At 45.0% G+C, this 27,077-nt stretch overlaps 1 protein-coding gene across 1 annotated transcript in view; it reads right to left on the bottom strand.

Moving 5' to 3' along the window:
• The window catches only part of LRRIQ1 (leucine rich repeats and IQ motif containing 1), a 200,674-nt gene extending 181,522 nt beyond the window's left edge, over positions 1–19,152 (bottom strand). The window contains exons 1-4 of the mRNA XM_060245148.1: positions 18,976–19,152; positions 4,772–4,920; positions 4,463–4,571; positions 2,298–2,389 (exon numbers count right to left, since the gene is read on the bottom strand). Coding sequence (XP_060101131.1) covers positions 2,298–2,389; positions 4,463–4,571; positions 4,772–4,920; positions 18,976–19,066 — 441 coding nt within the window. The 5' untranslated portion in view covers positions 19,067–19,152. The remainder of the gene's footprint in view (positions 1–2,297; positions 2,390–4,462; positions 4,572–4,771; positions 4,921–18,975) is intronic.
• Positions 19,153–27,077: the final 7,925 nt, after the last annotated feature.

Genomic DNA, 27,077 nt, shown 5'->3' with positions numbered 1-27,077 from the left:
GGGGAAAATAAATGGGGCCTTGCCTCCCTGGCTATTTGTGTGGCCTTTGAAGGCTGCATGTGCTGATAGGCCTTTTGTGAGGCCACAGTAGCTCTGCAGCTCTTTCTAAGGCTGGTTAACAGAGAGGACACAGAGAAGAGTTGGTTGTCTCTGAGGTAAGACTGTTAACATTCCTGGACCTGAGTAGGCGGGAGCTGAGGAACATGTCTCTCACAGTTTACTGTTTGCTTCACTGTTTGCTTTGCAGCAGCATTGTGTGTGTGGGGGGTGGGGGGGAGGTTAAGACGGACTGTCCCAGACTTCTTACAACAGGCCCTCAGGAGAGGCAGTAGTAATCAGTAAGGCTCCAGGAGAACCTCTCAGCAGAGAGTGGTGACAGACAGAGTGCAAGGCCACTCTTGTGGCAGTCACAACTTCAAATAAAAATTGAAGATCAAGCCAACATGTTCAGCTTTTATTTTATCTACGATAACTATTTAGCCTTTGAAAATCTTTTAAAAGATCGCTTTCACTGATCTACTTCTGGTGATCTAGAGATTCTTCAAACAAGACTGCCCCCAAAACCCTTCAATTGTTTTCTATGAAATATGAACCCAGTCAGGTTAAAGACATCAAACTCAGTGATATAACCTGCTGGTGAGGAAACACATCAAGGGTGCAGAGATTATCCCAAGCCATGGACTAGATAATTGACACTGAATGAGCATTTCCTTTAGTATAAAATTAACATCCCTGTGGAGAATTGCATTTTATTTTGATATTTGGACTTTGCAAAAAACACACACTTTACGTTTTAAAATTTATTTTCAGTTAGCAGAAGATATGCAGGAAGGGAAAAGCCTATTACTTCCAAGTATCATCCATTTTGCAAATAGCTATAGCAAGTACCAACTATCGAAAGTTTTGTAAATGGAAATTGCCCTCCTGGCTGAAGACAATAAAATGGCCAGCTCACACCTTGGCTGGAACTTGACACTAAAAAGGGATACAGAGATTTGGGAGATGCAAGGGACTAGATGGCATCTTCCTGGAGATTTCAGGAAAGCATTCTTTGACCCACAAGGGAATGGGAAAATAGAGGAGATAACATCCCTTGACATGGAGAGAGAGGGGTCCATTTTGGCCCATTTCATTGGCAGGAAGGAGCTCTCACATTTGAACTGCATCTTGATGACCACCACTGCCATGTGGAGCAGACAAAGGGTGGCTGCCTGAACTAAGATTTCAAGGTAATAGGGAGCTTTTAGAACACTGCAATTTCTAATGTTATATAGCCTGCCTAAGACCAGCCAGAGCATATACACAGTTGAGGGACAGAGGATTGAATGTTTCCACATTTTTTTTATCCTTTGCCTAACCCATTGTCTGCAGAGTATGTGTGAGGACTTTTTCCTTTTAACAAATTCTTCACTATTTTAAGTATTGGTGATTTTTCTCCATACCACATAGACCTCCCTTATTTGAACATGCTATTCTAAATGAGAGCCAGAGGAAGGGAGATGAGTGACTGCTAGATCACTAATTCCCTGGGAGTGCATAATTGCCTGTGGTAACCAGTCACTGGGGAGCAGGAGACACAGTCACTAAATGGGGCCCTAATAGGCAATGCAAAAGGGAAGCTGAGAATGCTGGCCCTCTTGATGAGTAATTCCAAAATTAACCAGTTGATGGTAGTGTGCCAAAGGAGAAACGTGAGAAAACCCCTCCAAGAGTCGGGTGAGTGACTCATCACTAGGCAGAGATTTGGGATGGCTGTTGGTGGCTAGATGCCTCAGAGAGCCAAAATGGAGTGGGCCGCTGGGTCAGCAGGGCTGTTACAATACAATCTCCTACCCCTAAAGAGACAAACTTGTACCAATAGGAAACGGGGAAAATAAGCCAATAATATAACCTGGTCCTAAGGATCAAAACAGTTGTGAAAAAGCCAAGATCACCCTTTGTTAGAAAAGAACATAAGAGGATAAGAACATAAGAACATATGCTCTAGTTGTTCATTTTTCTGAGGGGAAGCTCAGTTCAATAGTGGACTGTACTCTTGATCAACAAAGACTCCCGAAACAAATTTCAAAGAAACAGTATTGACACATGTTATATACTGTTGCAAGTTACAACCATCATTACTTTCTGTTAGTACTAATCCAACCAAAATGAATGCCTTATTACACTAATACTATTTATGGCCTGCTTGTGCTTTGTAGGTTGCTTCCACTAAAATTGGGGGACTTTTCCCAACTTATAAAGAAAGAAAGTCCAGCAAACATCTATCAAATCAAATATATATATATATATTTAAGTACCCTCTTTAATTCTTCTGGATCTTCATTATATTCAGAAGCCAACTCAACCAAGTAGTCTGAAGCACTGTCAGGGACAACACTGTAAACATCACCTGGAATTAAGACAGTGTATAATTTAGGACACTGTGGAGTATTGCTCCAAGTTTCAGAGCAGTGAGAGAAGATGAAATACCTTCCCAGTCCATATCAACACAAAAGAGTTGAATTTTCAGATCTTATCATTTTACAACTGATATCAAAACTACTCTCATAGAGCACAGCACATGTGTTCCATAAAAAAGGGATAGAAGCCTTCCATCTTCTGTGGTCTATTTTTTTCCACAACTAAAATCAACATTCCCCTTAATGTGATGAAATTATACACAGTTCTACTCTTCTGCTGGTTCACTTGTATTTTGTAGCCATTAGCAACACAGGGTTGACTGACCTGATACTAATACAGGCAGAAGAAAAGTGGGTCATAACACTAGGACAGGTAAGGGTGAATTAAAAATCAAAAGAGATGCTTGTCAGCAACACAGAAAGCAGCAGAGTTGTATGACCAATCCCCTCTGAAATATCTTTGGGAACTATGGTTTAAGAGTAATCATTAATCGGTAAAACCAGCTTTTGTTATAATGGTGACAGATATAGAGACTAGAGATGTGAAATTTCAGGAAATTTTGAAGCTCGAAAAAAACCCAGTTTTTTTCTGGTTTTTTTCCGGAAAAAAATGGAAATTTTCAGAAAAATTGAAAAAAAAAAGCTGCATTCGCACTTTTTTCTTTTCCAGATTGAAATTCATTCTGTTACTTTAGGAACATAAACTATGACTATGGACAATTTTACTTGGCATGAAATAATCACAACTAGCATATTAAAAATATAGTGTATCCAAACAATTATTACAAACAGAATTTACTTTTTAAATAATATTTATCTGTAATTGTAACAAATAGAGCAACAATGCCCTGAACTGTTTACTAGTTTATGTGGAACAGACAAAAAACTTCCACAAAACAAGTTTTAAAAATCCAGAAGTAATAATGATTCATATTTCCTCTCTATAGTATTAAATAAAAATAAAAAACTCATTCTCCTAAAAAGAATTGAAGGGGGAGGGAGTGTATAGAAGGGAGTGTAGGACTAAGTTTCAATGAATGGGCATGACCTAGGACTTGCTTGTCCTCAGTGCACAGAAATTAGAATAATCTGATACCACACATATTTTTTAGAAATGATTTGGAAAATATTTGAACACCTTGTCTTAAAATATTTTATTTATCATGTTAAAATAAAACATTCCATAATCGTTTTTTTTCTTTTTTTCAATTTTTCCAATTTTTTTGGAAGAAAAAACAAAAAAGGCTTCGGGAAAAAAACAGAAAAAACCCTGTTTTTTCCCAAATTTTTCCAGTTTTTTTCCAGGCCTTCACATCTCTAATGTAGACATGCAATGTTTTATAACAATTGGCTGCTTTTCAAGTGTTGCTGAACTTTAAAATGGCAGTGGCTTTGTAAAGCTGGCCAGAATAATCTGTTGCAAGGCAAAGATTAAGAGCTGGTATGGTTGAACACCAATCAAGGCCCGTGGCCTGGCAGAGGACGCACTACCGATACTTGGTCTATCTTAAGAATATCCAAAAACAACAGGGGAAAAAATCTAGTGTGTGAAAGCCACATTCTGATTAATCCTCTAGATGCATGGTTGCCAAAACCCTAGAGAACAAGTGTCCTGTAGTTTAATGGATGTTATTTACCAGAAGATGTCATGTACCTCCATGCAATGAAAAGCTTCACCTGACTATTTCCACACATTGTTCCTCTATTAAAGAGACAGGACATTTCTCTTTATTCCAGGCTGCTGCCAATCCTATCCAGATGCCTTTCCTATCAGAATATTAAAGATTGTGTCTCTGGTGAAAACGTGATAGGGCTTAAAGGAAATAAGGAAGCTACAAAAATAGGGGGGGAAAAACAGGAAGAAACCTGTATAACGTGGCAAGGGGGACGAAGATGCTGTGATGGGGGCTCATGGAACCCTTTACACAAGGGTCTCCACATATCTATGAAAGCTGTCTCTGAAAGAACCTGAAAAATATATTGGTTTATATACACCAGAAGAGAATTAAGAAAACAGGTGACTGGATGGTCATCCAAGCTAACTTAATTAAATCACAACTTACTTAACATGTCATCACTGTCCAAATCTTGTAAGAGTCTTTCTGCATTTTGACTTCTGGCTCTCACAAAATTTAAATACTGCAGGACTGATTCTGGCAGTTCATCTGAAATCTAAATGCACATTTTAAATTAAATTCTAGTTTCAACTTTCACCATAATTATTTTCAAATTAGAATTGTCTTTGGAAAAGTTAGAAATACAGACAGCTCAACCTGGCCCTTCCCCACAAAGATAACATGCATATTCTACTGATAAATAATATTGTCAGGAAAGCGTAGAACTCATTTTGACTACTGGGTTTAAATACTTACAGATTCACTATCACTTGAAACTTCAGCTGATGAATCTATGTCTGGATCATCAACTTCAAGAGAAGAAATGCTGATTTTGCTTAATTCAATTTCTATTTCTTCTTCAAGTCTTATATTATCATCACCATGATTGTCTTCCATTACTTTCACTGGCATATGGAAGAGGCAAAGGGAATATATATTACTGAAGGCTGTGCTAATTATTTACATTTATTAGATTGTTGTCCTGTCTCACAGTCACAGTTAGTTCTTAAAGAAGGTCAATGAAATAAAATTGAACACAAATAAAACTATAATTCAGTATAAATATTCCAGTGGGAAAGGACTGTTAGCTGAAAGGTGCCTGGCTTTTAGAAGGGAGCTGGGCTGTTTCCTGAGCTTTCTCCCTATGATGATCCCCACTATCTCAATTGAAAGTTGAAGGGTGTTACAGGAAATGCTTTTAAGCCTCTTATTTTTAATGGGGAAATTAGCTGAGAGACTTGGTAGAGCGAATTAGGAGCGAAGATCTTTTCTTTCAGTTATATGGAGTTTGGGTTTTCAGCCAATAGTACAAGCAATTGTACTTTTATAGTGTTTATTTAGGATATATAGCAAGAGGATTTACACATTTACACACAGATCTTTGTACAAGCAATCAAGAGACTAAGAAAACAGAGGTTATTGATAGAGGAATTCAAGGGTTGTTGAAGCGGGTAATATTCACCTGATCCAGAAGAGGAGACGTCCATTCAATGGGAAGTACATGGAGAGGAATGCGAACGACCAGCGTAACGTGCCCTATAGACCCAATTACAGGACTAATGGGTGGTACGGATTGCAAATGGCGCCCTACAGAATGCACCCCGAGGTGGGTTTTTGACCCACACTATATAGGGGTTCGACGGATGGGGGTCGTTAGCTACAAAAGAGGCTTTTGTACCATTGATGGCTATCTTGAATCGCTATGTTGGGAAACTTCGCACATTTTGCTAGGATGATAAGCTCGGAGCAATTGAATAATTTGTTACCGGTTTTTGGCTGACACTCAGAAAGGGATCAAAGACCTTTAAGGGTAGGATCAATCAGAGTGATTGGAGTTAGCAAGGCAGAGGTGATAGGCTGGAAGAAGGGACAATTGGCAAGTAGTAGAAGATCAGAGTGAGAGTAACACTTACCCGCAGTTCCCATGTTATTATGCATCCCATTTGGGTGGAGGCGCTGGAGGGGGGGAATGGGTGAAACTATGCTGAGAGACAGAATACAGGCGCCAACCAAAACAAGCTCTCTACTGGGCCCATTCCACCTGTTTAGATGGAGTGTTTTCTTGGCCTGTCTTTGGTCGGACTCCATTTTGTTTACCAGAAGTAGGAGACCCTCTCTCTTTATTTGCACTGGGGTACTCTGGTTTTATCAGGCAGCGCCTTTCAGTAAGAAGGGATATATGAGGACAATGACTTTAGTTAGCCTGACAAATTTAAATATCAGCAGAATATTGCACAATTGCTATTTTTAAGCTCATAGAGGAATGAAGTCTGCTGAGGGAAAATCAGCATGGCTTCTGCAAAGGGAAGTTCTACTTAGCCAACCTTCAGGAGTTCTGTGAGAGGCTTAACAAGCATGTAGATACAAGTGATCCAGTAGACTTCTGACAGGGTTCTGTCAGGGTTCTGTTTCAGAGATTCCCAAATGTATTTAGCTGTCATGGGTGCTGGGGACCCTTCAGAGGAAGTTGAGTCTGATGAGGAAACTGTGCCCCTGCCACCTGCACCAGTGCCCCTGCCTCCTGCTGGAGAAGATCCCAGCCCCCCTGCCTCGCCCTCTCGGGTGGCTCGTGTGCGTGACCGCCTCCGGCAGGACCTCAGGGATCGGAGGAGGGCGGCACGCTCACAAGCAAGACGCTCCCTGAGCCCTGAGTTCTGAGAGGATTCTGGCCCTTCTAAGAGCAAGGATGCTTGAGTGGTAACAGGATCCTGGCTGCCTCCCTGAGCCAGCAATTAGCCCAAACGGGCAACAGCCAGCAGAGGGCTATATAGCTGTGGGCTTTGGGAGGAAGCTTTGTGGAAGCAACTAGTCATCTCCCTGACATTCTAGCATCCACTCCGGCTTGACTTTGGTTCCTGACTCCCTGACTTTGGCTTTGGACTTCTGGACTCCCTGACCTCGGCTTCTGGACCTCAGACCTGCGATACTTCTACAGTGATTCGGATTTGGCGCCTCGGACCCTCCTGCTTACTGGCTACAGACCTCGGACTGCCTCTGGACTTTGCCTGACCCGGCCCCAGCCGTGACAGATTGCTTCCACCGACAAACACCCACTCCACAGGATGGATGCTGAAGCAAGTGAAACCACAGAACTACTGGCTGCGCTCCAAGCCCAGGTACAGCAGCTAACACAGGCAGTAGTGCACTTGCAGCAACAACCTGCGGCCAGTGCTCCAGCCAAGTGCCCAGTTCCCCCACCTGACAGATTTGGGGGTGCCGTGGAAGAATTTCCTGCCTTCCTAGCACAGTGTCGGCTGTACTTTGAACTGAGAGCACGGGACTTCCTCAATGACAAAACCAAGGTGTGTTTCGTCATCAGTCTGTTAAAGGGGCAGGCGGCCAAATGGGCCACACCCTTACTGGTCGCGTCCTCTCCCCTACTGACTGATTACCAGGGGTTTGAGGCCCACCTGTCTGCTGCTTTCTCAAACCCAGTCCAAGCAGCCACAGCTAACCGGAAGATCAGGGCACTGAAACAAGGCAACTCCTCGGTGGCTCAATATGCCACTGAATTCAAGCTCCTGACCCAGGACTTGGCGTGGAATGAGGCTGCCCAGATGGACCAGTTTACTGAGGGGTTGGCAGAGGAGGTCCTGGATGAACTGGCCAGGGTGGAGCAGCCACCCACGCTCCAAGAACTTATCACCCTCTGCCTCCGCATCGATGGCCGCCTGGAAAGTCGCCGCCAAGCCAAGACCAGAGGGCGCCAGCTCCCTGCGCCGTGCTACCTGGCTCCTTGCCCGTCCCCAGCTAGTACCAGCACCAAGGACGAGCCTATGCAGCTTGGAGCTGCTCGACCCCGCCTGACCCCAGAGGAAAAGACCAGACGCCGCGCGCAGAATCTGTGCCTCTACTGCGGCACGGCAGGCCACTATGCCTCTGGCTGCCCTGCTAAGCATCGGATACCTGGACCTTCGCTGCCACCGCCGCCAAAAGGGCAGCCCCAGGCGTAAGTGGACCCCCCAGCCTGGGGCGACTAGCTGGGTCCTCCGAACAGCGGGCTGATACCCCAGGGCCATTCCTGCTACCAGTCAAACTCCGTCTGCCTGACGAACGCTGGCTGTTTGTGTATGCCATGCTGGACTCGGGAGCGGCCCACTGTTTTATAGACGCCGCCTTTGTGAAGCAGCACCAGATCCCTGTGCAGACAAAAGGGATTCCGTCGCTGGTGGAGGCTATTGACGGGTGCCTCCTCCGTTCTGGCCCCGTCACCCAGGAGACCTGTCCCATCACCTTCCACGTCCAGCAGCACCAAGAACAGCTGCGGTTTGATGTCGCCCGCATGCCTCGCTTCCCGCTGATTCTAGGCCTTTCCTGGCTGAAGCTGCACAACCCCATCGTGGACTGGGCCCAGCAGGAACTACGCTTCCGAGACCCATGCCCCCATCTGACTCCTCCCACCACTCTAGCAGCTGGCATCCCGAGTGGTGGTCCTCAGCTCCCTCAGAAGTATGTGGACTTTGCTGATGTCTTTGAAGAGACAGGAGCTGATCAGCTTCCCCCTCACCGGCCCTACGACTGTGCCATTGATTTGGTACCTGGGGCACCACTCCCGGTGGGGCGTCTGTACCCAATGTCGGAGCCGGAGTTGGCAGCTCTGCGAGACTTCCTGGACAAGAACCTGAAACGCGGATTCATCCGACCCTCAACCTCTCCCCTATCTGCTCCAGTGCTCTTCGTGAAGAAGAAAAGTGGGGAGCTCCGGCTGTGCAATGACTACCGGGCCCTGAACAAGATCACCATCCGCGACCGGTACCCTCTACCACTGATCCCTGAACTCTTGGATCGCCTAAAGGGGGCCCAAATCTACACCAAGCTGGACCTCCGTGGAGCGTACAATTTGGTGCGCATACGGCCCGGAGACGAATGGAAGACCGCGTTTGGGACCCCGATACGGGCAGTACGAGCACCTGGTAATGCCCTTCGGACTGACCAATGCCCCCGCTGTCTTCCAGAGGTTCATGAATGACATATTCCGGGACCTGCTTGACCGCTTCGCGATCATATACCTGGATGACATCCTAATTTACTCCCGCAATCCTGCCCAGCACGCCGAGCACGTCCGCCAGGTCCTGCAGCGCCTACGAGCCCATGGTCTCTACGCCAAGCTGGAGAAGTGCGACTTCGACCTGCGCTCCGTCGAGTTCCTTGGGCACATCGTGTCACCGCAGGGGATCCTCATGGACCCGAAAAAAGTAGAAGCGGTCCTGACCTGGCAGGCTCCTCAGAATCGCAAAGACCTGCAGCGGTTCCTCGGTTTTGCCAACTACTATCGGCAATTCATCCCGGCCTACGCATCCCTGACCACACCCCTGACTCAACTACTCCGCCCCAAAGAACCCTTCCACTGGTCCCCAGAGGCCGATAACGCCTTCTCCACCCTGAAGACTCGCTTTGCCACCGGGCCACTCCTGAGATACCCCGACCCCCAGCTTCCCTTTACAGTGGAAGCTGATGCCTCCAACGTGGCCCTGGGAGCAGTGCTGTCCCAGCGCGAGGAGCCATCCCAGCCACTACAGCCCTGCGCCTATTACTCGCGGCAGCTCACTGCTGCAGAGAGGAACTATACCATCTGGGAGAGGGAGTTGCTCGCGATCAAGGCGGCGTTTGAGGTTTGGCGACATTACCTCGAAGGGGCTCGCCACCCTGTTCAAGTGCTCACCGATCACCGGAACTTGGAACACCTCCAGACCACCCGCCGTCTCAACCAGCGCCAGATCCGGTGGTCCCTATTCTTCTCTCGCTTCGACTTCCGGATCTCCTACATCCCCCATACCCAGAACCGGAAAGCAGACGCGCTCTCCCGGAAACCGGAATACGCCCCTGCCTCAACTGAGACCGCGCCCGCTGCTCCAATCCTGCCGCCCTCAGTATTTGCAGCCACCTCCACTTCACCAGCACTCGTGGAGGACATTCGGGCTAGCCAGGCCAATGATCCCTGGGTCCAGCAACACCTCCAGGCTCTCCAAGATGACCCAACAGGGGAGTTCATGACTCGAGGCGGCCTCTTGCTACACCGCGAACGCCTCTATGTGCCGCCCGGGCCCTTGCGGGCAGAAGTGCTACGCCTGACCCACGACTCGTTACCCGCCGGGCACTTTGGACAGCATAAGACCACCCACTTGCTGACAAGGGAATTCTGGTGGCCACGAGTTCGCGCTGATGTTGCCCGCTATGTCAGCTCCTGTGACGTCTGCCGACGGGCCAAAGACATCCCAGCCAAACCCTCAGGGTTGCTGCAGCCCTTGCCCACATCTTCAGGACCCTGGGATACCATCTCGATGGACTTCATCACGGAACTTCCACGCTCCAAGGGTCAGACTTGTATCTGGGTGGTCGTCGACCTATTTACCAAGATGGCCCACTTGTTCCGTGCCCGAAACTCCCCACAGCTCAGGAGACGGCCCAGCTTTACCTGCAACACATCTTTCGTCTGCATGGACTCCCAGCCCATCTGATCTCCAATCGGGGCCCTCAGTTCTCCTCTCGGTTCTGGCAAGCCCTCCATTCCAGCCTGGGTACTCGAGTGCACCTGTCCTCGGCCTACCACCCACAGACAGATGGCCAGACAGAGCGCACCAATGCCACGCTAGAGCAATATCTCCGCTGTTACACCTGTTACCAGCAGGATGACTGGACCACTCTATTGCCCCTAGCGGAGTTTGCATACAACAACGCGGTCCATTCATCCACCCAAATGACCCCGTTTGCTGCAACCTACGGGTACCACCCTCGGTTCTTCCCAGCGATCCTACCACCCACGAATGTCCCCGCCGTCGATGCCTACCTGCAAGAACTCCGTGCCAGCCAAGACTTGCTCCGAGAGCAGCTACAGCGAGCCAAGGAGGCATATAAACGGGCTGCGGACCGAAAGAGGCAAGAAGGCCCTCCAGTGCAGCCGGGGGATCAGGTGTGGCTCTCAACTCGCTACCTGCGCCGGCCTGGTCGGTCTCACAAGCTGGATGCACGGTTCACTGGAGCCTACCCCGTCGTTGAACAAATAAACCCCGTCGCCTTCAGGCTCCAGTTGCCACCCCACCTCCGCATTCACCCCGTGTTTCATCGCTCCCTCCTTGTTCCGGCTGCACCCCCTGACCCAGCTCGGACTCCTTCCCCACCGCCGCCACCACCAGTGTTGGTGGATGACGAGGAAGAATATGAGGTGCGCCAGATCCTGGACTCCCGGTACCATCGTGGAGGCCTCCAGTACCTGGTGGACTGGGAGGGATACGGCCCAGAAGACCGGTCTTGGGAGCCCGAGGACAATCTTCATGCCCCGGACTTGGTGCACCAGTTCCACAACGACCACCCCGACCTTCCAGGTCCCTCGACGGAGGGGGGCCCTGGGGGGGGGGGATAGTGTCATGGGTGCTGGGGACCCTTCAGAGGAAGTTGAGTCTGATGAGGAAACTGTGCCCCTGCCACCTGCACCAGTGCCCCTGCCTCCTGCTGGAGAAGATCCCAGCCCCCCTGCCTCGCCCTCTCGGGTGGCTCGTGTGCGTGACCGCCTCCGGCAGGACCTCAGGGATCGGAGGAGGGCGGCACGCTCACAAGCAAGACGCTCCCTGAGCCCTGAGTTCTGAGAGGATTCTGGCCCTTCTAAGAGCAAGGATGCTTGAGTGGTAACAGGATCCTGGCTGCCTCCCTGAGCCAGCAATTAGCCCAAACGGGCAACAGCCAGCAGAGGGCTATATAGCTGTGGGCTTTGGGAGGAAGCTTTGTGGAAGCAACTAGTCATCTCCCTGACATTCTAGCATCCACTCCGGCTTGACTTTGGTTCCTGACTCCCTGACTTTGGCTTTGGACTTCTGGACTCCCTGACCTCGGCTTCTGGACCTCAGACCTGCGATACTTCTACAGTGATTCGGATTTGGCGCCTCGGACCCTCCTGCTTACTGGCTACAGACCTCGGACTGCCTCTGGACTTTGCCTGACCCGGCCCCAGCCGTGACATTAGCAGTCATGGAATAAAAGTATGGGTCCTGTGAATTAAAAATTGGTTAAATGACCAGAAGCAGAGAATAGGAAAAAAAATGAAAGGTCTCTTAATTGAGGGAAGTGAGCAGTGGAGTCCCACAATTGTCAGATTTGAGACTCATTCTAACTTACTCCGGAATGATCTGAAATTAGGACCAAGCAGTGCAGTCGTGACATTTGCAGACAATACCAAATTATTCAGGATGGTAAAAATCAAAGTGGAATGTGAAGAACTCCAGGAAAAGTGAGTAGACACCACCACTGTAAATGAAGTTCAGTGTAGGTAAGTGCAAGGTGATACATACTATTTTAAAAACCCTAATTTTAAATGTATGCTGAGGGGAAGAGAATGACAGGGGGAAAGATTATGAGGTTGTAGTGGATAGCTCAATGAAAATGTTGACACAGTGGGTGGAAAAAGTGAAAGGCAAATTCCATAGGGAAAGAGATTGAAAATAAAACAGATAATATTATAATACTCTTGTATAGATTTGTTGTGCAGCCTTATTTGGAACATTTTGCACAGTTCTGGTCACCATATCTCAAAAAGGACATCACAAAGCAATACAACCCTGCAAGGAAAGGCTAAAGAACCTGGAACATTAAGTTTAGAGGGGAAAGTAACTAAAGGAGAACTTGATAGTGGTTTACAAATATGCATGGGATGGAGAAAGAAGTAAGAGACAAAAAAAATTCCCTCTCTCATAATACAAAATCCAGGGGCCCCCAGTGAAATTGATGGACAGTACATTTAAGATAGACAAAACGCTTGGAGCCAGACACATACCTTAAAGACAGCATTTTCCCATATGAACCTGCCTGTCCACTCCGCTCATTTTTGGAGGCCCTGCTTCAGTTACCCCTTGCTGGTCCTCTCCCACTTCATAGGAACCCGGAAAGAGGCTGCCTCCTTCTTTCTTCACAAGAAAGTAGGACGCGGCCTCTCCCCACCTCCCTTTGAAGCGGGAGAAGGGCGGGCTAAGCATTTGTGCAAAACGCGCGTGGTCCAACGACATTACTTCCGGTGACGTCATTGCATTTCAAATGTACAAGAGGATCCTAGGAGGGGGAGGGGCACAGGGTTTGGCCTGGGGCACTAGAATGCTAGTGCCAGGCCTGTCTCCAGGTATAAACCCAGATCTGGCAACCTTAAACTGGTGAATGTACCCACATACTTGCAATAGGGAGCTCTTGTTTTCCAAATAAAAAGCTGAAAAAAAACCAGTGTTTTTTCAAAATATTTATAAGACTATCAGGAAAGATGGCTTGACATTAAGGCATTGATTCGAAGATACTCCTTAAAAACCATTGTGTAAACATGTCATTATGTTTGGTTCCTCTGGTCAGCAAAGTGTTTCAAAGTGTGTCTTCTGACATAGTGCATGCGTTCACACACACTAAATAATTCACTTTGCAACTGCATTTTTGCTGTGTAAGAATAGCAAAATCCACTGCAAACAGTCATCTTGTGAAATGCATCTTGAGTCAAAGTAAGCCATAAATAACATGCAATTTAAAAAAAAAGAGTGTGTTTTTGGTAGTGCTGAAGCAACTTAAACTTTGAAACACTTTCAAGTGTTATCTGTTACGTTAAAGTTTAGCATAGTCTTGTGGTCAAGAGTGTCAGCTTCAAGTTCCCAGCCTACCATGAAGCTTCCAAGGCGATTTCTGGCTAGTCACAGTCACACTCTTAGCCTAACCTACCTCACTGCATTATTGTGAGGCTAGAAAGGAGAGGCTTAATGCATGGACAACACCCTGAACTCCTGGAAGTGGGATAGAAACCCATTATACGGATTTATTTACATCGTACCACTAACTTACATGACATGTTGTACTATGAAAACAGTACAGGTTCCTGTGTTAAAAACTAAAGCAATAAACAGCAATCCCATTTTCCAGTATTAATCCCCACATAGAAACACCCGTTCTCATGCTTTTAAAGTAGCTCTGCACACTGTGCACATTATGGTTTATGGTTTATTGGATTTATATCTCGCTCTCCCTGCTGAAGCAGGCTCAGGGCGGCTCACAACAGTAAAATAAAACAATTCACTCATATTACTTACATCCTAAATTAAAATTAAACTATTAAAACAGTCAAAACAGTCTGGTGTTAATATCATTTGATAATATTTCATTTCAGATTGTTTCATTAAGCTGCACCTTGCCAGAGGCTGAGCACATTTCAGAGCGCTCTGAGAAAGAGCAGATAAAAAGTGTTATAAGGGTGAGGTTTGGCTTTCTAAACCGCTGGGGAAGTTGCTGAGAATTTCTGAGTTTGTGTGACTGTGTGATTGCTGAAAATTCTGAGTTTGTGGTTGCTGGGAAGCTGCTGCTTGTTTGGTTTGAGCAGGCTGAATGTGAATGTTGCTAATTGATTAGGAGTGGCTGTGTTCCTGAGGCAGACTGAAGCCCCACCCTCTTTGCATTATTAAACTGCACCTTGTCAGAGGCGTGAGCCGAAGGGCGAGAGCTGAAGGGCTCTTGGCCTGTGGCTCTTAGCCTGGGGGCTCTTAGCCAGATCCCTATTTTCCTTGTGTTCCCAATAAAATAAGTAGACCCTCCAGAAGGAGAGCCACATAAACAAACAGGATTTAAAAGGGGACTGTATATTTTTAAAAAGCTATCATGAAGGTAGAATGCCAGCAGGGGAGTGGGGGCTTTCCAGTGTTTTGCACTGAGTGTCACATGAGACACTCAGTGAGACTATCTGCCCAAAGGACAGAAGTCTTGGGTGTGTGCTCAATGCAAGGAGCTCCTGGTCCTCACGGAATGAGTTCATACCCTTGAGGCCGAGGTGACTGATCTGGAGAAGCAGAGACAGTTAGGCACTCAAAGAAGACTCTTGGAGACATGTTAGATGAGCCCCACTCTGAACATGGCAGCCCCCCATTGCTGCCAGGGAGCATGAGGGTCGAGAGGGAACAGGGCACCGGGCTGAGGATCAGGGGAATGAGCCCTCAGAAGGGACCTCTTCTTCAGTTGGTGGAGACCGTCTGTTGGTCCTAAGTAATTTGGTCCTAAGTAATGCCCAAGACGTGGTGAGAGATGTAAAAGTGATTGTGCCGCTTGGGAGCAGTGACTATAATGTTATTGATTTCACCATTTGTATAAATAGGGAGTCGCCCCAAAAGACCAGCACAACCACATTTAACTTTAAAAGGGGAAAATTCTCTGAGATGAGGAGGCATGTGAAGAGGAAACTGAAAGGAAAGGTAAATACAGTCAAAACCCTTGGGGAAGCTTGGAGGCTATTTAAAACTACAATCCTAGAAGCTCAGATAAAATATATACCACAAGTTAGGAAAGGCACAAACAGGTATAAGAAAAGGCCTGCATGGTGAACAAACAAAGTAATGGAAGCTGTAAAAGGTAAGAAGAATTCCTTTAAGCAGTGGAAAGCTTGTCCAAGTGAGATTAATAAAACGGAACACTGGCTGTGGCAAATCAAATGCAAGACTATGATCAGGCAGGCAAAAAGGGACTATGAGGAGCATATGGCAAAAATCATAAAGACCAACAATAAAAATTTCTTCAAATATTTTAGAAGCAGGAAACCAGCCAGGGAGGCAGTGGGGCCCTTGGATGACCAAGGGATAAAAGGATTACTGAAGGAGGATAGGAAAATGGCTGAGAAGCTGAATGCATTTTTTGCCTCCATATTCACTGTGGAAGATGAGAAGTGTTTGCTTGCTCCAGAACCACTAATTTTGGAAGGGGTGTTGAAAGACCTGAGTCAGATTGAGGTGACAAGAGAGGAGGTCCTACAACTGATTGACGAATTAAAAACTAATAAGTCACCAGTTCCGGATGGCATACATCCAGGAGTTCTGAAAGAACTCAAAGGTGAACTTGTGGATCGCCTGACAAAAATCTGTAATCTTTCATTGACATCTGCCTTCGTTCCTGAGGACTGGAAGGTAGCAATTGTCACCCCCATCTTTAAAAAGGGTTCCAAAGGAGATCCGGGAAATTACAGGCCAGTCCGTCTGACTTCAATACCGGGAAAGTTGGTAGAAACCATTATCAAGGACAGAATGAGTAGGCACACTGATGAACACGAGTTATTGAGGAGGACTCAGCATAGGTTCTGTAAGGGAAGATCTTGCCTCACTAACCTGTTACAGTTCTTTGAGGGGGTGAACAGACATGTGGACAAAGGGGACCCAATAGATGTTGTTTACCTTGACTTCCAGAAAGCTTTTGATAAAGTTCCTCATCAAAGGCTTCTTAGTAAGCTCGAGAGTCATGGAGTAAAAGGACAGGTCCTCTTGTGGATCAAAAACTGGCTAATTAATAGGAAGCAGAGAGTGACTATAAATGGGCAGTCTTTGCAGTGGAGGATGGTAAGCAGTGGGGTGCCACAGGACTCAGTACTGGGTCCCATGCTCTTTAACTTGTCCATTAATGATTTGGAGTTGGGAGTAAGCAGTGAAGTGGCCAAGTTTGCAGATGACACTAAATTGTTCAGGGTGGTAAGAACCAGAGAGGATTGTGAGACACTCCAAAGGGATCTGTTGAAGCTGGGTGAGTGGATGTCAACGTGGCAGATGAGGTTTGATGTGGCCAAGTGCAAAGTAATGCACATTGGGGCCAAGAATCCCAGGTACAAATACAAGTTGATGGGGTGTGAACTGGCAGAGACTGACCAAGAAAGATCTTGGGGTCATGGGAGATAACTCAGTGAAAAGGTCGATACAGTGTGCGATTGCAATAAAAAAGGCTAACACCATGCTGGGAATTATTATTATTATTATTATTATTATTATTATTATTATTAGAAGATACTGGATTTATATCCTGCCCTCCACTCTGAAGAGTCTCAGAGCAGCTCACAATCTCCTTTACCTTCCTTCCCCACAATACCACAGATACCCTGTGAGGTGGGTGGGGCTGGAGAGGGCTCTCACAGCAGCTGCCCTTTCAAGGACAACCTCTGCCAGAGCTATGGCTGACCCAAGGCTGTGCCAGCAGGTGCAAGTGGAGGAGTGGGGAATCAAACCCAGTTCTCCCAGATAAGAGTCCACACACTTAACCACTACACCAAACTGGCTCTCCTTCTATTAGGAAGGGAATTGAAAAGAAATCAGTCAGTATAAATCGATGGTGCGGTCTCATTTGGAATACTGTGTACAATATTACGGGGAGGGACGGTGGCTCAGTGGTAGAGCATCTGCTTGGGAAGCAGAAGGTCCCAGGTTCAATCCCTGGCATCTCCAAAAAAGGGTCCAGGCAAATAGGTGTGAAAAAACTCAGCTTGAGACCCTGGAGAGCCGCTGCCAGTCTGAGAAGACAATACTGACTTTGATGGACCAAGGGTCTGATTCAGTATAAGGCAGCTTCATATGTTCATATGTCCAATTCTGGTCACTGCACCTAAAAAAGGATATTATAGCATTGGAAAAAGTCCAGAAAAGGTCAACTAGAATAATTAAAGGGATGGAACAATTTCCCTACGAAGAAAGGTTAAAACGCTTGGGGCTCTTTAAGCTTGGAGAAACGTCGACTGTGGGGTGACGTGATAGAGGTTTACAACATTATGCATGGGATGGAGAAAGTAGAGAAAGAAGTACTTTTCTCCCTTTCTTACAATACAAGAACCCGTAGGCATTCAATGAAATTGCTGAGCAGTCGGGTTAAAACAGATAAAAGGAAGTACTTCTTCACCCAAAGGGTGATTAATATGTGGAATTCACTGCCACAGGAGGTGGTGGCGGCTACAAGCATAGCCAGCTTCAAGAGGGGATTGGATAAAAATATGGAGCACAGGTCCATCAGTGGCTATTAGCCAAAGTATATTATTGGAACTGTCTGGGGCAGAGATGCTCTGTATTCTTGGTTTTTGAGGGGGGAGGGGTGGCAAAGTGGTAGGGCTTCTAGACCCACTTGTGAACCTCCTGATGGCACTTGGGTTTTGGGGTTTTTTGGCCACTGTTTGACACAGCGTGTTGGACTGGATGGGCCATTGGCCTGATCCAACATGGCTTCTCTTATAGGTCTTATGTTCTTAGATAGCATTCTTTTTTTTTTGTCATTCCATATTACCATATCAGTCATTCCAGATCAATTACGCTTAAACACTCTACACAGATGTACTAATTACACAGGTAATCACACAGGTTCTCAACACAGCTTTTTTTTGTAAGATGATGATGATATTGGATTTACATCTATCCCTATCCTCTAAATCTCAGAGCAGTCACAATCTCCTTTACCTTTCCCGCCCCCAACAACAGACACCCTGTGAGGTGGGTGGGGCTGAGAGAGCTCTTACAGCAGCTGCCCTTTCATGGACAACTCCTGCAAGAGCTATAGCTGGCCCAAGGCCATTCCAGCCGCTGTAAGTGGAGGAGTGGGGAATCAAACCAGGTTCTCCCAGATAAGAGCTTACACATTTAACCACTACACCAAACTGGCTGTTTGTATTGGTAGGATAGCAGCGCCCAGCAAATCCCTCTCAAAAATCAGAAACAAGAACATTCACACATTGCCAGCGCATGGGAGTAGGCCATGCTCAGGACTGCCTAGGGTGCCGCATGGCCGACAGGGTGCCGCTAGGCGCCCCCTCCCACTGGCCAGCAGGTGCCGCACTACTTCTTTCGCCCCCCCTCCCCAATTCAGGCGGAAGGAAGAGGAGACTCGGCCTCACTCCCAGGCTGCCCCCCCTACGAGGGAAGGCAGCCTGAGGACCAGGCAGAGCTGCAGCGCCGCCTCTTTCACCGGGGATCCGGCGGACGAAAGAGAGGTCTCCGCGGCGACCCCCTCCCCACCATTTAAATACCCCCCATCAGTTTTTAAATGAGAAGGGAGAGGCAGATCAGCCCCACTTCCCCCTCTAAAGACCCCCCATGGGGAGGCAGGGGTGGGGCGGCAAAAACCCCAGAACCGCCCGTGTTCACAATTTATCCCTGTTGCCTCACTAGCATTTACGAAGTACATGAGGACTACAATTCCTTTGGAGCACCGAGAAACCCACTTACATAGGAATCGGCAGCGTCTCGCTGCACTTTGGAACTTGTAATTTCTTTTTTGCCAATATTTAAGTATATACGCCATCCCAGCGGCTTGCATAAACACAAACTACAGCCGCCATCCCTTCCTTGCACACAGCTTACACCCACCGTGACGCTCCCTGTCTTCTGAATCCATTAAGCACCAAACTACGAGTACAAGATGAGGCTAATGTTGCAGGAAGTGTAGTCATGACAGCAACTAATGTGAAGGAGAGACTGATAGCTAGCTACGGAAAGAGAGAAGGATTAAAACTAGTCACAGTTTAACATTTGCTTTAGTGATTCCTGAGGAAGGAAGGCGAAGAATGAAACGTTTGTTGGTCTTAATGGTGCCACTGGACTCGAAGTTTTATTCCGGGTATGAGTTTTTCTGTGCATGCACACTTCTTTAGATACATTGACTCAGAAGTCATCAATTATGACTTAAGAGGTTGCCAATTCCCAGGTGGGTGCTGGAGATCCCCGGTTTGGAGACCCTTCCCCTGCTTCAGAGTCATCAGAAAGTGGGGGAGGGAAATGCCTGCTGTACACTGCATTATTCCCTATGGAGTCCGATTCCTATAGGGAATAATGGAGAATTGATCCGTGGGTATTTGGGGCTCGAGAGGGGGCCCTGTTTTTTGAGGCAGAGGCACAAAATTTGCAGAATAGCATCCGGTGTCTCTCCTCAAAACATTCTCCAAGTTTCAAAAAGATTGGACCAGAGGGTCCAATTCTATGAGCCCCAAAAGATTGTACCCCATCCTTCATTATTTCCCAATGGAGGGGAGGCATTTAAAAGGTGTGCATTTCCTTTAAATGTGATGGTCAGAACTCCCTTTGGAGTTGTTATGCTTTTCGCAACCTTGCTCCTGGCTCCACCCCCAAAGTCTCCAGATATTTCTTGAATTGGACCTGGCAACCCTAGTGGGAAGCAATCCTCCCTCTTTTTTACTTTGTAAGCAATTGGCATTAAAGTTGTAAGCTACTCGTTGGGGACGGCGGGATATAAATAGAATAAAATGAAATGAAATAAATTAGCTTGCTCTGGGGCCATTTTTCCTGAGCTAAGACAAAAATGTGTGAGTTGGAGCTAAAAAACTGAGCTAGTTCACACTAACTCAGAGGGAACACTGGTGGGGAGGGTGTTGCCAGGAAGGGCTAATTACAGTCAAGCAACATAAGTGATTGAGCAATAGAAATTAAAATTGGATTAAGGCACATTGTAAGACCTCTGAATAGCAGCAAATTAGCACACAGTGTATAAAAGTTTTCTAATAGGTGATAGAACTGAATGATGTTAGCTAGGATTACCATATTTTGAAAAGCAAAGAGGGCATATTTTCCAGCTGAGTACTTCAAACAAGTGATCACTATGACAAATCTCATTTTAAATACCTTTACTGTTTAAACTGTGATAATTACTACTATCTAGGAATATTCCAAACCTTCCAACCCCAAAAGAGGACATTTTCATCAGTTTTTTTCAATGGGCCCAAAAGAGGATGGACACCAAAAGGAGAGGACATGTCCTCTAAAAAGAGGACATTTGGTAACCCTACATTAACATGTGTAATGAGATAAAAAGCTAATATCTCTGTTATGTCCTGGGGGTTCCATTGTCCTGAGTGCTGTGATAACTTGTTACTCAGCCATCTCCTGTTGTAGTCTGTTTCTGAAATTCTTTTGCAATACAATAGCTACTTTGAGATTTCCTGTTGAATGTCCTGGGAGGCTGAAGTGTTTTCCTACAAGTTTCTAAGTTTTGTGATTCTTTATGTCAGATTTGTGTCCATTTATCCTTTGGTGTAGGTTTGATCTGTTTGCCCTATATAGAGAACTGAAGGGCATTGTTGTCATTTAATTGAAATATAGAATGTTAGAAGATGAGCAAGTGAATGAGTCTGAGATGGTGTAGTTGATATTATGTCCAGAGATCATAGAATCATAGAGTTGGAAGGGACCTCTAGGGTCATCTAGTCCAACCCCTGCACAATGCAGGAAACTCACAAACACCTCCCCCTAAATTCACATGATCTTCATTGCTGTCAGATGGCCATCTAGCCTCTGTTTAAAAACCTCCAAGGAAGGAGAGCCCGCCACCTCCCGAGAAAGCCTGTTCCACTGAGGAATCACTCTAACGGTCAGGAAGTTCTTCCTAATGTTGAGCCTGAAACTCTTTTGATTTAATTTCAACCTATTGGTTCTGGTCCTACCTTCCGGGGCCACAGAAAACAATTCTACACCATCCTCTATATGACATCCCTTCAAGTACTTGAAGATGATGATCATATCATCTCACAGTCACCGCCTCTCCAGGCTAAACATCCCCAGCTCCTTCAACCTTTCCTCATAGGACTTGGTCTCCAGACCCTTCACCATCTTTGTCACCCTCCTCTGGACCCGTTCCAGCTTGTCTATATCCTTCTTAAAATGCCCAGAATCAAGCTTCGTTGATTTTAAAGGTGCTACTGGTCAGTAATGGTCAGTGATTTCTGTGTCAATGTATCTGAAGAAGTGTGTATGTACATGAAAGCTTATGCCCAGACACTTTGTGAGGTAGGTGGAGCTGAGAGTTCTAACAGAAACTGCTCTTGAGAGGAACATCTCTGTGAGAATTTGTGACTGACTCAGGGTCACATCAGCAGGTGCATATGAAGGAGTGGGGAATCAAACCCAGCTCTCCCATATAGGAATCTGCACACTTAACCAGTACACCAAACTGGGTCTCATCAAAACACTGTTGTTTGTTCTAAAAAAAAATATTGTTATTTTGCAAGGTTTTAAATGTATCCTCCACCTGGCCACCAGTGGGGGATGGGGATAGGGTTGGGAAACTCCAGGAGATTTAGGGATGGAGTCTGGGGAGGACCTCAGTGGGTACAATGTCATAGAGGTCACCTTCCAAACTATCCAGATGGGAACAGAGGATTCCCCAATTTGGCTGCCTGCAACAGCCAGAACGATGTCCCCTACATGGTGATGCCATGAAGAAATGATGTCATTGTGTCGGGGATGTTGCATGTGACAATGTCACCCCCCACTCCTGGAAAACTCCCCCTCTCTGAACCAGTGACACCTAACCAAGTGACAGATATTCATCTGAACAAAATGGCCACTTTGGAAGATGGACTCTATAGCACTAAACCCCATTGAAGTCCTTTCCCTCCCCAAATGCCACCCTTCTCAGGATCCACCACCAAAATCTCCAGATATTTCCCAACCTGGAGCTGGCAACTCTAAGGCAGACAAACATTTCCCGATACATTTAAATATTTCCACCCCTGTTTGTTCTTTCCTTGAAAATGCTGCAGTTTTACCATACATTGGTTGCAACTAATTGGTGCTTTCCACCATATTCACATTGCCACCACCCTAGATAAATGAACAATATCTTTGTTGTGTATGTGGACTCTTTGGTTCATGAGTTCTGTTAGTTCCTGCCTGGCTTATTGGAGCCTTTAGAACTGAGCTTCGGGACTGGGAAATAGGAAGCAGGATCCAAATTCATGCTTCCCATGGCCAATCACCAGCCCCCTGCTGGTTCAAATGATTCAATGGCATCTCAGTGCAGGAACTTGCCTGTATATATATTTGGTCCCGTGGGCTCAGTTCGGTAGTCTTGAGTCAGCCATTACCATGCTGTTATCTATAATGAAAGAGCTTTGATCAGTGCAACCTCGCCTCTCCATGCATTGAACCCACTATTTAACAATTTTTGTTTAATTTCCTTTTAAATGTATATTCTCCCTAGGTGGCTTGCAATCATAAGAGCAATAACTGACAACTAAGTCAAAGCCATTACAACAAATTACAAGTGGGATGTAAGAGTTAAAATTGTTAGATAAATAATGTTTTAAAAGTCACCTTGAAAACCTGTTGGCTATCGAATGTGGATTATACAATTTTAAAATAAGCAAAGCCAGATAATAATGCTGAAAACAAAACATCTATAGCTGAACACATAGTTACCTCTGTAACAAAGAGGTCTCCTGAATACAGATGTACATAGATAACTGGAGTACTAAAGTGACACTTTGAAGAGCAGATCCTATGGCATTACAGGTTGCTGATGTCCCTGCCTCCCCAAAACCTGCCCACTTTAGTTTCTACCCCTAAATCTCCAGGAATTTCCCAGTCTGGGGTATGCAAATTCATTCCTTTTTTAAAGCCTGAATTTACACACTCTTCCACTACTCAAACATTTGCTGCAGGTTCTTTTTATAAAAAAATAAAAACTCCAAAGTGTTTACAACTGGACATGGATATATATGACAGATTCTTGTAAAATGTTGCTTCTAATTGTGTGGCCACTTTCAAAGGGAAAATAAAAGTGCATATAGACAAATACTTTATAATGTGCAGTACCAAATGTTTACCCAGTAAAAATCTTTTTAGCAGTATCTTTAATGTTTTGAATCTCAAGTGATCTAATTTCTAGTGAAAAACCCAGTTTTATCTATTGGATAAACTTGTGCTAATGTAAGGTTTTGCCTGAGTTCAATCATGAGACTCCTTGGGTTGGTTTCAAAGGAAGCTTTAATGATGAGGCTTGAAGCAAACATCAATGGCATGGTTGACGTCAGGTCTCACAATACCAAGACCACAACCACACAGTCCGGAAAATCTACAACAACCAATGAACTTCTGCTGTGAAAGCCTTCGACAACATATTAATGGCATAATTTGCAAGATCAGGTCTTGCCAGACTGAAGTGAATTGACAGACCCCTAGTGATTATATCAGTTACAAAATCACAGTTCCCCTTTCCCCCACACCTGCCAAAAGTCTTTTGAATTAATATAAAGTGCTTTCTCAGGCCTCAGCGTTTCCCCATCAAGGCCACATTCCACGTACTCTTCCCTTCTGGTTGTTTCCTATCAGCGTTACCCAGGGAGACTAGATTAGAGCTGTCTCCTCACGCTCCTCCACCTGCAGGGCTGGAACATCCCATTGCACACAAAATACTAAATATATATATAAAAAATCCACAGAGGTTAGTATTCACGAATACATTCACAGTATGGGGTTAGTACCTCACAAAGATTTCAAATACAAATGCAACAACATAATAATTGTTCATGAATGAGCAAGGATAATAACACCAGCAAAACAAACAGCAGTGCCATCTCAAGCTATGACTGTCAGGGACCTGATCCTGACAGCTACCTATGCACAGAAGCAGTTTGTTGTGCTGCCAGTAAACAAGTATGTGGGTTTCATAGAACAATTTAAGACAAAAGGGAGAAGTATTATGCTCTGTTTGAGATGGTAACATTCCTTCCACTTAATGAATCGCCCCATCCTGCTTGGTGTCAGCCTCTGGGCATTGTACAACAGAAGGATAAAAATACATATATTTAAATCGATAAAACCAGTTAAATTAAAACAAATTACAAATCCCAATGACATCTCATTAAAGTGCTATGTATTCAGATTACCAGACATTGCATTGGGGGTGGGGTAGGGGCAGAGAGAGCTGCCACCATGGCAACCATTGCTGTCTTTATACAAAAGCTTGGCAGAACATCTCTGCCTTACAAAACTGTAAAAGATCTCACAGGGCCCTGGTGTTTTCCTGCAGAACGTTCCACCAAGTTGGGGACAGGACTGAAAAAGTTAAGGACAGCCAGACCCCTTTAGGGCCGGGGATTACCAGTAAATTCTGTCCAGCAGAGCATAACACCCTTCCAGGGACATAGTAAAGGAGACAGTCCGATAGATACGTTGGTCCCAGTCCGCTCAAGGCCTTAATGGTCAAAACCAAAACCCTGAATCTGACTCAGTACTCAACTGGAAGCAAGTGCTGCTGGTGCAGCACAAGTGGAATATATGCCATTTGTGGTATTTGTGCCAGGACTCATGCCACAGCATTTAATCACTTAGGGTAAATTTTATTAATTCTAACACTAAAACATATGGATGTGCAAAAGGTTACAAAAAAGAGGTTATAAAAAATTATCTGCTTGGCTTCAGGTATCCTCCTAGTTATGCCTTAGTATTCTTTCCATGTTGGGAGCATTCTTTAAAACATGTTGGGGAAAATGGGAAGGTTATTTTTAAAGGACCACATAAGAGTGAAGTCAGCCTACATCTGTGTAGAGTATTTTGGTCCTTAAAAGATGTAAATGTTTTACTAACATTTTATAATCCTGATCATGAATATTTATGAAATAAATTGTATTTTTCAGATTAACATTGTGTGCAATCTTTTTTTCCAGATGCAATATTAATAAAAACAACAATGGGGAAAAGAGACAAACGTTTTTTATTAGCATATTTCTAAAATATTCCTAATGGAATTTTCTTGGTAAGACACTTCTATTCTATTTGACAAATTTGTTACATATTCAGTACTATAGTAGCATTTGGAACTGGAAAAAAACATTTTAATTAATTTCAGCTATTAAGTCTCATGCTTGTAGCATTTGGTCACCGGATTTTGCTTGATGAAAACAATTTTTTTACATTTTTATGTGAGTATAAGCACTTTATATGTATTTTGTTGTTCTTTACATTCCATTTTTAAGACAGGCAGTTTAACAGTCAGTTTCCCACTTGGTGGCAGTATTGCCTTGCAATATCCACTTATACAACTAACCAAAGTATCTAGTTTGTTGTCATGCCATGATGCCCTTCATCATGCAAACTTGTTTTCGGAATCAATGAAAGAAAATAGATTGATCAGCAGGGCTGTCATAGAATGATTCTTGGTTTCATACCAATTTGACTCCAATAACATCCAACCCTCAACATAGCATATAATTTGCTTTTCCAGTGTCTAGCCGGAAATCAATTGATAACTTTAGAGAACATTTTATGCCTTCTGTATGGACTCTACTTCAAATAGCAAACCGTGTGTGTGTTTTGGCTCATCTTGTACACTGGACAATGTTCTCTGTGTGAGTGCAGATACTGTTTTTGATAGAGTGTGCATTTCTATGGCTTTTAAAAGAAAATCTATATTTTCTGAACAAGTATTACACCACTTAATCACAGGGGCCATAATGAATAGCAGTAGAAGCTTGCTTTGTCACATTGGTCATTATTTTTTAATTTACTTTGTATACCACGCTTTTCTTCTCAACGAGGTCATAAAATGGCTTACATTCTTCTCTTCTCTTCTATTTTATCCTCACAACTCTGTGTGGTAGGTGTGTGAGTGTGTGAGTGGCCCAAGGTCACCCAGCAAATTTCCATGGCAGAGTGAGAATTCAAATTGAGGTTTCCCAAATACTCTAACCACAAGTCACACACAATAACTTTATAACAACTATGAATATTTGGAGCCTTTTCTATGAAATTTTTGACATACCATTTCTCTACCAAAATTAAGCTTAAACACATGGAGTTGAAATGAAATTTCTTGAGACCTGTTGTCTTATACTCCCATAACATACCAGTATACGAGTGCAATGTTCCTAAAGAGGGAACAGGAACAAGCATGCTGGCCCTCCCTATGTGTATGCCTCTTCCTATGTGTATTTATCCAGATGTGGATACAGGGCTGTCATGCATATACATTATTGTTATGGATAGTTTGTATGTATGCCAACACTGTGCTGTGCTTCAATCAGCTCCTAGGTGATTTTCATGACAGTATCCTAACATGAATTTCAGATGTTTATTAAAGGGCAACTTTTGTTGAAATGTGATTTCTGCATTCTTTTGAAAATCATATTTTATTTTAGGAATGAGCTGTGGTCTCAAAGGAAACTATTCTCATTTTTAATTGGTTGTTGAGACACTGGTCTGCAGATCAGTGGAAATTATGTTTATAATATCAAATTATCCTAGTATAATCCATTCATTGTCCAAATTCTGATTTGTTCATATGCTTAAGAAATGAGGCATGTCACTGACAGTGCAAACATAATAACACTTTCCTGGGAGTAAAGCCTATTCTGGGTAGACCTCATTAAGATGCTATGATATATTCTTGAATCATTTCTCTTTCAGCCAAGGATAAGTGATCACATAAATAACAGTAGAGTTCTTGTCTCTGTGAGTAGAATTCAAAGGCCCACAGAGAAATGTATTTACCTCTGAATGACCCTTAATCCAAACAATGTGTAGCTAAAACACCCAGG

The sequence above is a fragment of the Heteronotia binoei genome, chromosome 8, assembly GCF_032191835.1.
Source record: "Heteronotia binoei isolate CCM8104 ecotype False Entrance Well chromosome 8, APGP_CSIRO_Hbin_v1, whole genome shotgun sequence".
NCBI lineage: Eukaryota > Metazoa > Chordata > Lepidosauria > Squamata > Gekkonidae > Heteronotia > Heteronotia binoei.
The sequence above is the reverse complement of the archived record's forward strand: the minus strand, read 5'-3'. Positions and strand labels throughout refer to the sequence as shown.